The 16,250-nt window shown below is 37.9% G+C and overlaps 1 protein-coding gene across 2 annotated transcripts in view; it reads right to left on the bottom strand.

Moving 5' to 3' along the window:
- Positions 1-455: 455 nt before the first annotated feature.
- The window catches only part of COLEC11 (collectin subfamily member 11), a 41,317-nt gene continuing 25,522 nt past the window's right edge, over positions 456-16,250 (bottom strand). Inside the window, exons 4-7 of one of the 2 annotated variants that reach the window (XM_062572997.1) lie at positions 6,996-7,067; positions 6,244-6,297; positions 4,690-4,785; positions 456-4,532 (exon numbers count right to left, since the gene is read on the bottom strand). In XM_062572997.1, coding sequence (XP_062428981.1) covers positions 4,123-4,532; positions 4,690-4,785; positions 6,244-6,297; positions 6,996-7,067 — 632 coding nt within the window. In that variant the 3' untranslated portion in view covers positions 456-4,122. The remainder of the gene's footprint in view (positions 4,533-4,689; positions 4,786-6,243; positions 6,298-6,995; positions 7,068-16,250) is intronic. The other variant, XM_062572998.1, reaches the window with a different exon arrangement.

Below are 16,250 nucleotides of genomic sequence, written 5' to 3'. Positions count from 1 at the left end.
AGAACCCCAGTTAAGAGAGACTGACTTTTTGCACAAACGCATGCACATATATGCACAGCCAAGTGAGCAGCAGGATGTTTGGAAAAAATAGCTTAAGAGGAGGTTGTCCAAAATGTGGTAAGGGGTAGAGTTATGCATAATCAAAGGTTGGGTTGTAGGCTAATTCCCCCAGCATAGGATTTAATGCAGTCACCAGCACTACAAGGCACCAAGCTTCCCATCAAAACTAGAGCTGGTGGAAATCTGGCATTTCCATTTTACTGGAAGTTTTGCTGCTTTGACATCATTTTGCTTCAATTCAGAACGAAAATACATTTTTAAGATTTTCATGTTTAAAATACATTAGTTTCATATCATTTAATAATTGGATATTTAATTGTACATAGACTGGCTGTTACATGGCATAATTGTTAAATGAGTCATTTTTGTAATCAGTAAGAATATCTTCTACTTAATGTTGATTAAAATATCATCATTTTATTGCTTTGCATTCAGAGTATCTGCTGTTTATGGTATCATAGCAGTCCCAAAAGGAGAAACTAATTCAAGTGCCAAACTCTTTCATTGCCTCAAACGAGAACTCTCAGAAAGATAACTTGTTTCAACTGGAAAAAAAGACATAAAGAATACAGTAAAAAATTCAAGCATCATCTTGAACGCTATTACTGACATGGTGTAAGATACACTAAGAATAATACAAAAATCAAAAGCCTTTATAGGTCAACATGAAGTTTCAGAACTCAGAAATGAAATTCTGAAACATTCCAAAAGGAAACACCTTGGAAAATGCTCTCTTCAGAATTTTTTGCCGATCGTGAACCTTCATCACTTTTTAAACTACAAAATTGTTTTAATTCATCTTATCATCTTGTTTCATTTTTCCTCAAAATTTGTAGCCAAAAAAATCCAACCAGCTGCTTTTTTTAATGCATATTTGAACTGGTATTACCTGAGCTTATGTAAAAAGAAGCCACTGCATTTTTTCGGAGTATATATCAATAACATGCTCTATATCAATAGATATATTGATAACAATGTTCTATATCCAATGTATAAAGACTAGTTTCTACAGTCCTGTTTTGTGACTTAAGACAACTCAAAACTAACAGCCAGGGTGAAGCTGGGCTCTTCCCGGCTGTATAAAAATCTGTTATTCTTGCATTCTTAAAATGCACCAACATGCCCGTTAATTAAGAATAAAATAAATAAGGTTTACAGGCAAGTATGTATTGGGAAGAATCATCCACATATACACAAAAAGTAATACATAAAACGTTAGTCTGGGAAACCTCTCAATATGAACTTACCAGACAGAAATGTTCAAAAGTCTTCCACAGAAGCAGACAAAATGAATAATGATACAATGATACAAGCTTTGATGCATATGCAAAAATACCCCGAATAAAGCAAAACTTAGTATTTGATTTTCTCTGAAAATGGTAGCTCTTTGCTCCCCACATTTGTTAAAACAAGCGACCAGGGCTCATTTGCTCCTATTCACAAGAGAGCAGCAAAACCAAATTCCACTGAAGTGACGGAAATCTTACCACGCGCTTCAGCAGGCTTTGCCCAGCCTACATGTAATACTGATTTCTGCCTCCAGCAAGGGTTTGCCTACGTTGGTCAGCAACTGGAGGATGAAAGAAATGGTCAAGGGCTCATTTGCTTCTGATGCCTCTGATGTTTCTTGCCCAGTCCCTTGCAGAGGTTGGGGTCAGATGAGCAGTCTTTGCTCCTTGCAGCACAGCTACAGGCATTACCCACAGGCCTTGTTCCCCCTGCCCAAACGATGAAATAAGGACCTTGGCAACCAAGTACCTAAACAGCTGCAAAAACATATCCTGGAGAACATAAAAGCTGGGGGAAGGACGTGTTTTTTTCCACTGCCTTTATTTTTCACCATAAATCTTAATAGAAATTCAGACTGCTTAAAAACTGGACACATCAAGGCAATCGTTATATATGTGGTATGACTTCCATACAGCTGAAATAGGAGCATTTGATATCTAAAAAAGCTTCTCACCTCCTTGAAAGAAATCTGAAAAGGTCTCTTTTCCTGTTTCTGGGGAAATCAACCTATCATATCAGAGTCTTCCAAAAATGGGTGAAAAATAAACAAGTTTTAACAACTTAGGCACACACATAATGAGGGAGCTCCAGACATCTGAAACTCAAGTTTGGACAATTTTGATATACCTACAATAATTTGACAAAAGCATATCGGAGATTTAAAGGGTTTCTGAGGATTTCCATAGCAGGTAGGCAGGCAGGAAACAACCATGATATACGAATTGCTGCACTGGAACGGTTAGCCCCCGCAAATTCTGTAAAAAGTCTTTGAATATTAGCATAGAACCATATCCACATTATTTAATAGATATCAATACACAATCTGAAGAAAGCCTTACATACAGAAATCATACACACTTTTATAAGAAAAAAGGTAAGGCGATCTATGGATTATCCATCTCTTATAGTGGTTGCTCTAGTGCTGGGCTGATATTCAAATTTATAGGAATGTGCTTCTGATCTTCAGAATTAATAACAAACATATATATACAGGGTTCAAATTCACAGAGTAACTGTATCAAGCAAACTAGTTTACTTTCTTAAGTATATAACAACAGTGTCATGTCAAATATTGTCAGGCTCTGTAGATATGAACAAAATGGTATGATTATTGATTATTCATATACCATGACATTATAGAGAAGATATGAGATGGTCTTGCCTTGCTGAAGGGTAACATCTGGAAGCACATGCCAGATCCACTTTATATATTGTCGACATACCTTCCATACTGATCATACACATATTTTGATTGCTGTTTTATACATAGGATCGTTCCTCCTTGAAGATCACCTTAAAACACTGTGCAGAGTATTCTTGAAAACCACGGTCAGTCAGAGATTTTGTGGTCATTTTTCTATGCCTAACATCAGGATAAAATGATGTGCAACCAGCTCTTAGAGAGCTCCAAAGTAATCCATCATTTCCTTTGTGAAATTATGGATATTTTTAAATATATATCATATTTTCAATTACATGCAGTTGTAAATTGAGTACATAAATTATTTGTGCAAAATGACTTATTGCTGCTATATACATGAACTAGAAAGAAATGTGAAAGTTGTTGCTGCTTTTTAGGGGGGCAGCACTGAAATCTGACTAAAGGTGGAAGTTGTTTTCCTGCTGAAAAGAGCTATTGGCTAAACTGTTTTTGTCCGTTTATGAACAAACTTAAACTGTGGAAGATTGGTATTTGTTGCTTTGTTTTTTGCACTAAGATCATCTTATGCAAATGTGAAACATTTACTTTAAGAAATTATCTGGGGCCTTAAATAATTCATGTACTGAATTACTCTCAACTAAAGAATGCAGAAGACAAAAATCTTACTTTTACCGTTAGCGAAACCTCAGAGCATCCATCTGGTTTTATCCCTCCTTCAGAGCTGAATTAGGACCTAGTCCTCCCCCAGCCCTAAAGTTCACTGCACGGCCTCCTTGTGATGTTATCTATGAACAGTTTAATAAGAAAATGGTACAAAATTGGTAGTACTCCTGATTACTAGTTGCTTTGGCTATGTTTCAAAAAAAAAAAAAAAAAAAAAGAAAGTTGCAATACCTTCACATCCAAAAATCTTACAGTAATATTTGTACCGATTAACTGGAGTATACAAAATATTTGCTTCGTGACAGAATTATCCCTGTAGCACTACAAGCAATTAACATTTATAACTACAAATTTTGCTAAGATAAAAGAATATCAAGAATCTACTTCTTCAGAAATATCATTCTAACAACTAAAGACCAAATTCTGCCTTCCCTCACAGTCATGCAATCAAATCTGTTAACTGTCATGAGAGCAGAATTTAGTCCCAAGCCTCATTTTTATCTAAATACATATATTTTCCTAAAGAAAAACAAGCCATGTCTCACTTATCATTGATCTTCCCTTCTGAAGGGTAAATATTGATATTTGAAATACCTAAATTGTATTTACAGCTGTACAACACGGATGTCACATACTAGTAAAATATCACTTGTATTCTATAAACATGGGGTAACTTACACAATCTGCTTAAAAAAACTTCTCTTAAAATAAAGAAAAAGCAGACAAGCTTACACGTTTTCTTTGTCAAATTCGCAAACGAAATACATGGTAATATGACATGCCACGTCGTTCCAGCCTCCAGACGCCACCATCTCCACACAGTCCTCCTCGTCGTAAGCGTTATTGGGCTCCCCGCTGCGCCATTTGTTGAAGGTCTGCATGGGGGATCGGTCAGAGTAGACAAAATTTCCCTCTTTCTCTAGGTCGTTAATGCCGATGAAAACTCGAGTGAGCCCTGCTTGATTGATGTAGGAGGCGATGAGGCTGTTGGCGTTCTCGTCCTTGGGCATGCTCAACGTTCCTCCTCGTCCGTGGCAGTAGAGCTGGGCTTCCAAGTATCTCTTCTCCTCCTTCACCAACAGGTATATCTTATTATCTGTCTCACGCACACCAGCAACAGCTGCGGGGGAGGGCAGTGCTGAAAAGTGAGCACTCGCATTTCTATAAACCAACTTACTGTACACCCCAAAATAGCTTCACAAATCAGACATGAAATGGTGATACTCTCTACGAGCAATCTCACCGGGTCAAATGTGAAAACAAGAAAGGAGAATATTTATGAAAATATAACCTACCATTTTTAATGAATTTTAATTCTGTTGTCAGCTGGGCCACTTGGATATCCATTTCGCCAATAGCCTTCCTTAGCTGGCTACACTCACAAGGGATGCCTGCAAAATGACACAAATACACCAGAATCAATAAGCTATGTAATTCCAATAATTACTAAATAACTTTATGGAAAGGCCTGGCCTGGCTGCCCTGAAAGAGACACCTTCCATCCAAAGAATGGGTGAGAACCTGTGGCTTTGGCTACCCTGTACCATCTTGAGATTCTCATAGGTGTTTGGACCTAACCAGAACAGCTCATTTCACTTTTCATTAAGCTTCAGCCCTGTGTGATTCATGTTAAACCAAATAAGGAGAGATATTTTCTGAAAATAAAAAAAAGATTTTTTTAACTAAAAACGTTTCTCAAAATTTTGCCTTTAGGATGAAATTCTTCCTTTCAGTCTTCTCCAAAGAGCTTTTTTTCTTCCTTTTGCAGCAAAAATCTACAAAGCACATCATTGTTCAACTGTTCCTCACAAGGAATCTAACACAGCAGATCAAAAAGGCAAATGTTCCAACCACATAATGCGCGTAATTAGCTGCAAAACATAGTTCTGCACTTTTCAGAATGTTGAATTTACTGTAGTTCTCTTGATAAAAGAAGACAATAGAAAACTATCTATTATCCCAAATTGATATCGGTTTGAAAAAGATAATCTGAATTAAAATACTAAAATGATAATTGTTACTTCTATGAGCCTAAGTTTCAAAGCTAGGATCAATTATACTTTCCAGTTCTGCATGTAATTATTCAAATCTGCATTTGACTTATGAGAAAGTTTTTTTCAGGGGATTTTTAGTGCACCAGGTCTGAAAGTTTATAAAGGCACAAAACAAAGAGTTAGATCTTCCCCTGAATCAGAGGAAAAAAATACAGTATTTCTCAAAACCAAAATAAGGTCATTTCTTCTCCAGGTGAAAATATGTCTTCCTAACCTACTAGGAAGGAACAAACTTGGCATTTGCCATTAGTCTGACACTTTTGTAAGCGTTAAGCTTGAGGCCTATTGCCCAGGTCTACTGGCTTGCAGGGCTCTTTCATGAAATGCAAAATAAAAGCCTTTATGTACAGCTTACACTTCTCAGGTGAGACTTCCACCTTCTCCTCCAGAGGACCTAAATCCTGCTCCCATGACAGTAATCCACAGAGGGGCAGATCCTTCCCTCACCTGCTCTTCTGTGTTGGCTGGAAGCCAGAGTGGGATACACAGAGATGTCTTTTTGCTCCATGATGCTCCATATGGACAGTTGTATTTCAGCTCTCACTGTGCTCCCAAAGTGATCAGACCTCTGAGGAGCCCTGAGACATTGTTTTGAAAAGTATATAGTCCAGCAACTTCTGCAGCTTCAGCATTTCTTTTGTAAGTAATTTGAAGACATGACAGCAAATAAATCAGGAATAGCTACACAAATACTGAATTGTCATGATTTCCCCCAGTGTTTTAAAAGACGTGTATTTTTAGTGATGCATGAATCTTTTAAAATTCGTCACACAAACAAGACTTGCTGTGACTTACCTGGGTCGCCATTAGGACCCGGTGGTCCTATATCACCATTATCTCCCTTTTCACCTAAAAACATGAAAGAGAATAGAGCTTTAAGCCAGCTTTTTTTGTTAACATCTATTGTAGTATCTGTTTAGTTTGTCTCTAGTTAACATTCAAAGTGGAAAGTAGAAATAGGCCTAAGAGAAAAAAAAGGGTTTTCTGTCTTAGTTGGTCCACAACCTAGGCAACCCCAAGCTGTGAAATTCAAATACAAAGAATATGTATTAGGCTATCTAGGTTCATTCCATTTTTTGTATTTGCGAACTTCATAGAACTAGTAACTTCAGATGTAGAGAGAAAAGGGCTGTATATACAATTTTGCAGCCTAAATCTGAATTCGTAATCCAGATGCTTACGTAAATACTGGCCCAAATGATTTAATCAAAGTCATGTAGGAAGCGTATGGGAAGGGCAAGTTAGGAATTCAAGTCTTATGGCTCTTAAATATGGTGCACCCTCCTATCCTGTCTGCACTTGTATGCTAGTGCACAAAGTTCTTCATTTAGCCCCAAATAAGGATTCTCAGCTCTTGCTGTCAGAGCCAAAGGGGACTTGCTGAGGAGCCTAATCATCTGCTTGACTGCAGCGTGAGAAACTCCCTATTGTGATAATTTCTGATACTAGTTAACCATTTTTTCAGGCCACTAGACTTTTCTTGAAGATAAATAATCACAGATTTTTCATCTGAGACACAAATGGAGAAAGGATTGAACTAAGCATACCTTTTGAACCAATGGGACCAATTTTTCCATGTCGTCCCATGCTGCCTTTCTGTCCTTTGTCCCCCATTTCTCCTATACATAACAAAAAGACAAAAGACAAAAGGTAAGAACGTATTCTTCTGATTCATTCAGACTCCAGCACCTTTGCAAGTTCAGTTTTTACAATGAGCAGAAGCATGCTACATCCCCAATAGCTGTTGAACTCCAGGGGTCCAGCTCATTCCTTGTTGAGGTCTGATGTGTAACAACCTAGATACTGATTTAATCTTTGCAAAGCAATTGACTTTTAATGAGGCACACAGGTGTAAATGAAAACAGATCTTGGCTGAGAGCTACTGGAAAAGCTTTTGCAAAGTACCGTCAGGCAGTGATGCCAGAATTACATTGAAAATGAGGAGAGATTCCATTAGAGCAATGTCGATCGACGGACTAAATCTGTTACGGAGTTGGAAAGACCTAAAGAATCCAAGCACAATAGACAGTTTCACATCATAAAATAGCTCCAGTGTAACTAAAGTCTGAATCTGGGTATTGTGGCTTATTTATACAATATAAACATAGTGGGAGCCGACTTGCACATCTAAACATTTAAAGATTACACTACTGAGAAATGAAAATGAATGAAAATTTTTTATGTACACGCACACATGTTCATACAAACACACACAGAGTTAAAGCGGGAATGTTCAACGTTACTAATTTTAAAGTCAATTCTGTGGAATACTTCAAAGTGCAGTTGTAGCAAAGGAGCCCCATCCTATTTTTACAAATAAAAGATAACTATCCACTCCCACAGTGAATAGAAATTGTCAACAAATTTATATGAGACAGGTACTGTCACCTATCAGTATTTGTCCATGATGTATTCCCAGAAATCTAATGGAAGACAGTTTTATTTGCTAACTTTGTTTGACTTTGACCCCTTTTCTATCAACCGTACTTCCCTGTACCAGGTAAAGTGAATATTGCAATGGCTTCAGGGGAAACAGAATTTGCACTGGAGCAGGCAGGTTCTTTGTCACCACCCTCTTCACAAACCAGACTGAAGCACAGCACTCATTGTTACTAATAAAATGTTTGCCACACTCCACGTTTTGAAGCCAATTGATCCGAGCTCTTCCAGAGCTCAAATAAAAAACACAGATAAAACATGCCTGTTTCGTCATGCAGCTCTTCTGGATGGCATTTCTCAAACATTATGAAAAAAAGTCTGAAAAATGTGAGAATGCCTTGAGTAGCACTTTAGCCTCTAACAGCAAAAGCCTCATCCTACCCTGTATCTGCAATGCTTGCATACAAGTTTAGTGGATCAGCAGTTGACAGAAATAATTAAGCACTAGCCATTTAATAAGTGAGTATAGCAGGCTTACACATTACTCAGACTTTTGGCTTAAACTAGGCCATTTATAGTCAATAAACTCTACCTATTCCAAACTTCTCTCAGCTGCAACTAACGCTTTATACAGATTATTATCTCTAAATGTGATTTGGTTCTGGCATTGCTTTAGATCCCCTGCTTTGTTTTAAGTGGACCTTCTGAGACCTGTGGAAGGAGACCTTACATTTTGCTATACTCACAATGCCATGTGGCAGAGATTGCCTAACTGTGGGGCTAACTACGGCCCTGAGGAGTTTCAGGAAATAATATCACAGCTCCATGTATGTTGGTCATACTCTTTCCTGGTTGCAGCACCTGAGTAAATCAAAGCTCTGCCATCAGATTTAGTCCTCTTTGGACCATGACTTTGGCCAGGAACATGGTCTGGATGCTGCACAGCTGTGGAACTATCTTATAAGACACATCTATTACATACTGCTTAGCTATATAAGAAATCAAGGAGGCAAGTTCGGTGGAAAATCTACTACAGGGATCAAGCAAATGAACCTGTATAAATTGTCATAGCTCAGACACAGCTGTGGATCTGTAACAACTAAAGATCTGTTGTCAAGATGCAGGATTCACTGTGGGATTCACATACTTCTGTATATATTTTTATGAGCTGGATAACTTTATGACTGATTTAATCATTAACTTAAAAGTGTAACTAATGACATGTTTCAGGACATTAACTGATCATTACCAGGGTAAGAGGAGATGTCCTCTGTGTTACTCTGAGAAGTTTCACACAACTATCAGTTGATGGCATGGTCAGGAAAAGATCATTTCCTCTGAACTGCCAGAAGGCAAATGTGCATGGTCTGTGGGTCTAGTTCATTACTGGTGAGTCTGATAATCAATGAATTTCCTTTGTTTCCAGCAAGAATCAAACTCAGTCACTACTGGACATGCACTCAGTTAAGCAATTTTACCAGTAATCAAAAATATTTTTCTCTTATTCTGTATATACCTACAGGAAGAACAGAAAGAATCCATTCAATAAGCTGAAGAAGTTTTTTTCTGGAATATGGCTTTACTTGCAGAATAGATTTTTGGTTTGCTTTAGAGACTCAATCCACAGGGCTGTGTAAGTTACAAAAGTACTGATGCTACTATCAGATATTCATCCAATATAGACAGTATATTAAGGAAGTATTTTCCTGAAAGTTTCCAAAAATATTAGCTTGCAATTACTTCATCGAGTTGTTCTGAGAGGACCTTTCTCATTTTAGATTGGGACTGCAGTAACAGATTATTTCAGATATTTGCTTGCTGTTCCATATTAACTCTTTTCAATCAGCTATATCTGAAATTAAACAGACACATAGTGAATAAATGAAATATAATATATAAATGAGACTTCACTTTCTTTCTTGTAAGCACTGCCCAGAAGAGACTATCTTTCAGTAATAGCCAGTAAGAGCTATATAATCTGCTCAGAAGTAAAAGTGTGAGATCTCAAACAATGAAGACTTAATATATGTCTCCTGCACTCATTTACAGAACTGTTTGGATTTGGTCTTCTCCCACAGTGACTAACCCCTGCTTCTACTCCAGGGGCTTGCTTATTCTGCCTGTTCTGCAGAATAAATCACAGGATTTCAAGAGAGACTCATCTGCCTTGAGGGTTTTCAAAAGGTTGAATACCTTTTGTGAAGTCCTTTTTAGTGGTCCTATGCTTGCCAAAAATGCAGTCTAAAAAGTCATAATGAAATCAGGAAGTGACAGTTGAAAAGAAATGAGGACAGTGAAAGAAATTAAGTCCCAACAGACCAAGTGTAGGAAATTTAACTGAAAGTGAATGGAGAATATGCAGCAAGTCATCTGTCATCTCTCAGATGAGGAAGATATACTCTGGAACCAATTATAGAAAACTTAAAGCGTTTTGGAAGGAACTAAAGGTAAATGACCTTTTTGGTGGTTCTTTCAGGCCCACAAACAAAAGAAGAAAGAAGATACCAGAGATGAATGGCAGACTGCATAACCAGTGGAAAGATGAGGGCTTTGGCTCTGCAGAATATTGTAAATGGGGTTATTCATACAGCATAACCCATCCTTTCAGACAGGATTAATTGGAACAGACAAGAAGGTAAGAAGAGAAGGGCCAAGAAGACAAATCCAGCAGAAACTCAAATTCACCATGTAACTGACAAACTGAACTAAGTGCGTTAAGGAGAAGAAGAGAACTGTTGTTTACATCCCAAACTTACGGGATTTAAGAAAAATCAAATAGAAATTCCTTTTTATGACATGGAATTTGACATAGTGGACATCACAGAGACCTATATAACAACGTAAGTAGAAGTGTACCAAACCAGACCAAAAGTCTGTTAAGTCCAATGCCATCTTTGACAGCAATCAGCAGAGGGTATTTAGAAAAAAAAGAATGTAAGATACAGCCTAAGCTGAGAGTGTTGTTCCCTAATGTATCTCCTTAATCTTGCAGCAATCAGGTTTCCCGATGGAAATATTTAACCTAACTTGAATGAGAATAAACAGTATTTTAAAAGGATATAATGATGGCATGGTATGGTAGTACTTTATATTCAGGACACTTACCTTTTAGAACTATTGACAACTGGAAGTCTAAAAATTATGAATAAACCAGCAGACTATGGTACTGCTTAAATAAATCTGAATTACACACACCGCTGGAGGTTGGTGATTGTCTAGGGAACAGTGATTACAAGCCAGTTACATCCTTTATGAACAAACAGTGGATAATCCCAGGTGGTATTTTATGTAGTTGGGGTAGATTCATTTCACCCAGTATTAGCCACCTGAAAGTTAGGTGTTTAGTCTAAGCTATTTATCTAGGCTCCCTTGGTAGGCAATGCAGAAATTAACACTTCTCAGCAGTGATTCATCCCATTCACGTTAGACAGGTATCTTAATAACAAAGTGAAGTTTTAAAAGCTTTGTGTAACAAACAGGAAAGAAGATACAATTATGAATCCATACTGACTAGAAATCAGAAGGACTAGAAAATTCGTAGGGGAAGCTAAAGACATTTGAAAAAAAATCAGATCTAGTAAGGTAGAGGAAAAGTTTTAAGGATTTTAAAATATATGCAAAACAAAATAAGTGGCGATAGTATGGCCCATTTCTACAAGGGGTTTTTACATTCAAATGCATGCACACAAATAATTGCACTTATAAAATATATGTTTTTCCAGAATTATGTTAAAAACACTCTACCCAGCTTGTTCAGAAGAGTGGTCCCTCTAGCTCAGTACTCTGATTCCCACAGTGACAGCAGGAGCTGCTACTAGGGAGAGCTACTAGGCACTGTCTATGGGCCATATTGGTGCATTTTCCCAGCAATGCACCATCATTGGATTAGGGATCCTAGTGAGGGGCACATTCCTGCACATCCCCTTTAATATCTGATTATGTTCTTGGTGTCTAACTCCCTTCTGGCCCTACTGATAGTTTCTGCTTCTATATCTCTATTAAAATCAATCCCCTGACAGTTTTCAGTGAGTGCCTCCTAGTTGTCCTGTGGCATCTGGTGAACACCAGGGCACCTAGCCAACCATTTTTGTGATTCTGTAAACCTCAGTTGTGCCCTCCTCAGCCTCCTCCATCTATTGGGAAGAGTCCCAGCCTCTTAAGTGTCTCCTTATGAGGCAGCTGCTCCATCTTCTCCAAGTTTCTGGTACCTCTCTTGAAATTCCTTTGCCCTTCTTGAGACACAGAAGCCAGAACCACACTTACTCCTGGAGATGTGTACATGTTAGTTTTCCGTAGAGCAGCAAAACCAGCTGCAGCAATCTGCTTTCCCTCTTATCTTTGATACCTATTCTACTAAAGGTCAATGTTGTGTTGGCTTTTTGGCTGCAGCTAATGATTTCAGAGTAGTTCCTAAGTTGTGAGTACCAGTTCTGATTTTTGGCATCATGTTGGTATAGATTAAGTTAGGTATCCCTAAAGTCCCTATGCCCCACATTTATTTACACCAAAACTCATCTGCCTATCAAGATCCTGTTGTACTCAAGTGGAGCTGAAGATAGTTTTGAATCAGATATCCACTTCGTGAATCCACGAGTGCTAATGTCCGGACTTTTATATGGAGTGCTCATATGGAATCCTGCCTGTAGCATGCCTTAGTGAGCAATAAATTCACGTAAAAGTTGACTCAGAAATGTAAAGGATTGATTGATTACATATTAATGAGAAATCAGTAATACTAAAATATAAATTGAGGTATTAATATCTCTCTTTAGAATGTGATTATATAAATGGCTGAACACTGGCTCCAATCCAGTTGTATTAATGAGACTTTTCTCATACTTAGAAGCTATGTCTATACTAGTAAACGAAAATGCCTGGGATTATTCCCTGACACTGGGAACTAGGTGGCCAAGAATGGCACACACTACAATAATTATCTTATATTGTCAAACCAGGATAGTCTCTGCAAGCTGCTCATTGTGTTAGCTCTCAAAATGCAGGCCCAAGAACTGCATGGGAAAGTTTTAGCTGGCACAAGCCAAAAGCGTGCCGGAGATTGTGCTAACGGTGTCCCAGTACAGATAACTGGGTTCCGTTACGCTGTTACATAACTCTGTTTAACATACTAGTCAAAAGGGAGCATGATGTGTCAGGCTGAAATGAAAGCTTTAAAATAATGTATTTTCAAATGTTTAAGGCTGTAAGTAAATTTAAATGTCTCGAACACTTTTTTTTTAAGAGCTGTTCCTTTGATAATGCATTCCAACATTAAGTTCACCTTCTATTTTGACTGACATAAACAGAATCTGTGCTAATCTGGGAATATTCACAGTATTATGCTGTTACTGAAATATATGTGAGGAGTTTGTATTCATGGAAGTTTTAGCTTCACAGATAAGATCATGACTCAGTCAAAAACTGAAATTGCTCCCAGCATGGGACTGTACAGCAACCAGTGCAAGTGGGGCCAGCTAGGCCTCCTACACCTCCCACCCCAAAAGCTTCACTGCAGTACATGCTCATCCATCCAAATCAACCATTTAAATTGATCCAATGCTCTATGCTTTACATAAAGCCAACACATAGTTTTATATTCTGCTGACATGCTATGCATCATAATTGACCTATACAATTAATTAAAATCAATGAGGAAAGTAAGTGGAATTTAACCTTAATCAATGCCCAAAGACATCAGGATGTCTGAGGTCACCCTGAAACATCAGTATGTTCAGAACTAAATTTATTTCAGGTAAGTACAAAAGTCTGAATGTTTATCAGTTTCTAAACTGCCAAAATCTGAAAATACCATGAAGAAGGGATACGCTAAAAACATTTGAAGCACTTTCTCATCTTGAGATGTTTCTTTCAGGTCAAATATACCATGAGAAAACCAATTCTTATGTATGTTATTTATTCACTGATCATGTTCAAAGATACTAAGCATACTGTCTTAGACTGAACTTGCCCAAGAAGCAAAGAAAAAGAAAGAGGAAAAAAAAAAATGATTGCTGTGATTCTGATAAAGTAAAATGACATTAGAAGTAGAAAATTCTGCAAATGTCACAGAAGAACTGTCATAGAAGAACTGCAGTTTCTAGTTTTTGAGTAAACCATCATTTACTCAACTAGTAGCAAAATACAAACAACACTAGCAGTTTCTACCAGTAGAAAGAGCCAAATATTAGCCCCTTCCCAACAAAACCGTAAGTAATTATCAGACTTCAGCAAAAATAAGCTTAAAAATGACAAGAGTGCAAACACATTTTAACAGAGTGACTGCAGTTCAGCAGCCTACTGCCCAAAAGCTGGGCTGCAGTGAGCATCCATGTGTGCTCTTAGAATGGGGAAAATGCAAGGTGAGGCAGCAATTTTATCTCTCTCTCATTATTCCTTGAGCTACGTGTTAAGTAGCTCATGGGCCTAAGCCTTATGATAATTTTGATGTTAAATAACTCTCTCAGGATTTCATAGGACACCAGTGGTATATTCCTATCAAGAGATGAAAAACTGAGCAAAAAAATAAAACTAGTAACAGGTCATGAATGCATATTAGATAATCTGTTGAGGAAGAGACTGTGGAGTGCTTATTTCTGAGAGCTCCATGGTGGACCAATTAACAACCATCAAATGATGATCAGTTCCTAACCCTTCACAAACAGGCTGAATGACCTACCGTGAAAAAGGTGTCAGTGTGCTGGATACTTAATATTGCCTGCTGTCACGACTCTTCCTAAGAACTGTGTGATATTTTATTTTTGCCTCAAAGATCCAGCTTCTGGATCATAGAGTATCACATAATTGGTAAGGTTGGAAGGGACCTCTGGAGATCATCTAGTCCAGCCCTCAAATGAGTGGCCCGCACTGGGATTGAACCCACAACCTTGGCATTATGAGCACCATACTCTAACCGACTGAGCTAAACCTAACCCCATAAATAATAACAATATAACAAATAGGAAAACCTTTGGACTGCTGAAAGAGAATATATACTAGGGTATATATACTAGAGTTACTCTCACTCTTACTCAGTTTGAGGGTCAAAAAAAGCTATGCATATATGCATAAGCTTAACTTCAGGTCAGGGGCCTTCCAATTGCCTACAGAGTTTAACCAAAGACTTAAAGGTTTTTCTGGATCAAGGCCGGATGGCTTTCTCTGTCCTTTCCATGGGAGATAAGTCACATCTGTGAAGTCTATTTGCTTATCCAATCAACACTGTGATTCTCAGAAAACATTTGAAGTATATTGCCATAATGAAATCTTGCATAATATAGTCCAAATGATTTTTAAAATAACAATTGAATTTTCTGTAAATAAGCATTTGTGGAGAGCAGTTGATGAAGCCAAACATTTAAAAAAACATTCAATATTAATGAAAAGATGAACCAGTTAGAATTCATTTTAAGCAGGAGCTTGCTTGTAGACTTTTCTTATTTTGCTAAAATAAAGCTGTTTACTAAATATTCCATGACATTGACATGACAAGTCAAATCTGGTTGTACAAAGGAAAGCAGAAAAAATATGTTGCTACAGAAACTGTAAGAGATTTTGCCTGTGCTTAGCCTGAAAGCATTGCCTGGTAAAATATCAATATAGCATGCATTAAAATTCAATTTTCTTTCATCTCTTTTCTGTTTTAAGTATGTTTTACTGCAACAAATTTTCACTTCAAAATTTCTTCGTTCAGGCCCACCAGAATTTTGGATGTGTGAAGATATGGAAAACCAGATAATTATTATAACTATTAGACTAATCAAACATTTCATATGAGTCAGGAACACTTATTTGAGTGTAGGTACTGGATGGCTGACCAGGAGTGCTGGTGTCCTGGATTTGCTCTTCACATATAAGGAGTATTTGGGGGGGTGAGGGAGGAGGCAGGATCACATTCCCCATGGTTATGGATATGATAGTCAACAACAGCCTTGGCTATGGTGACAATGAAATGACAGAGCTCCTGAAGGAAGAGAGGAAGTCAAGGAGGAGAGTAAAAGCGTTGGACTTCCAGAGAGCCAACTTTGACTTGTTCAGGGAAGTGGTAGGTAGGATCCTATTGGAGGCTGCTATGCAAAGGAGCCCCCGAAGAGCTTCTCAGTCTTAAGGAACAGCTTCCTTAAAGCACAAGAACTGTCCATCGCAATGTGCAGGGAAAGTGAGCAGATTTGGCAGAAGGCCAAATTTGGCCGAACAGGAAACTACTGACTGAGCCCAAATGCAAAAAGGAAGTGTACAAGAGGTGGAGGCAGGGACAAGCTGTCCAAGGGGAACATAGAAATAGTCTCCAGGCATGCAGGGACGAAATGAGGAACACCATTGTTTAGATGAAGTTGAACTTGGCTAGGTACAAAGGGCAACCTGTAGGGCTTTGCAGGTAAGTCAGCAATTAAAAAAAAAAAAAAAAAAAAAAAAAAAAAAAAAAAAAA

The sequence above is a fragment of the Rhea pennata genome, chromosome 3, assembly GCF_028389875.1.
Source record: "Rhea pennata isolate bPtePen1 chromosome 3, bPtePen1.pri, whole genome shotgun sequence".
NCBI lineage: Eukaryota > Metazoa > Chordata > Aves > Rheiformes > Rheidae > Rhea > Rhea pennata.
The sequence above is the reverse complement of the archived record's forward strand: the minus strand, read 5'-3'. Positions and strand labels throughout refer to the sequence as shown.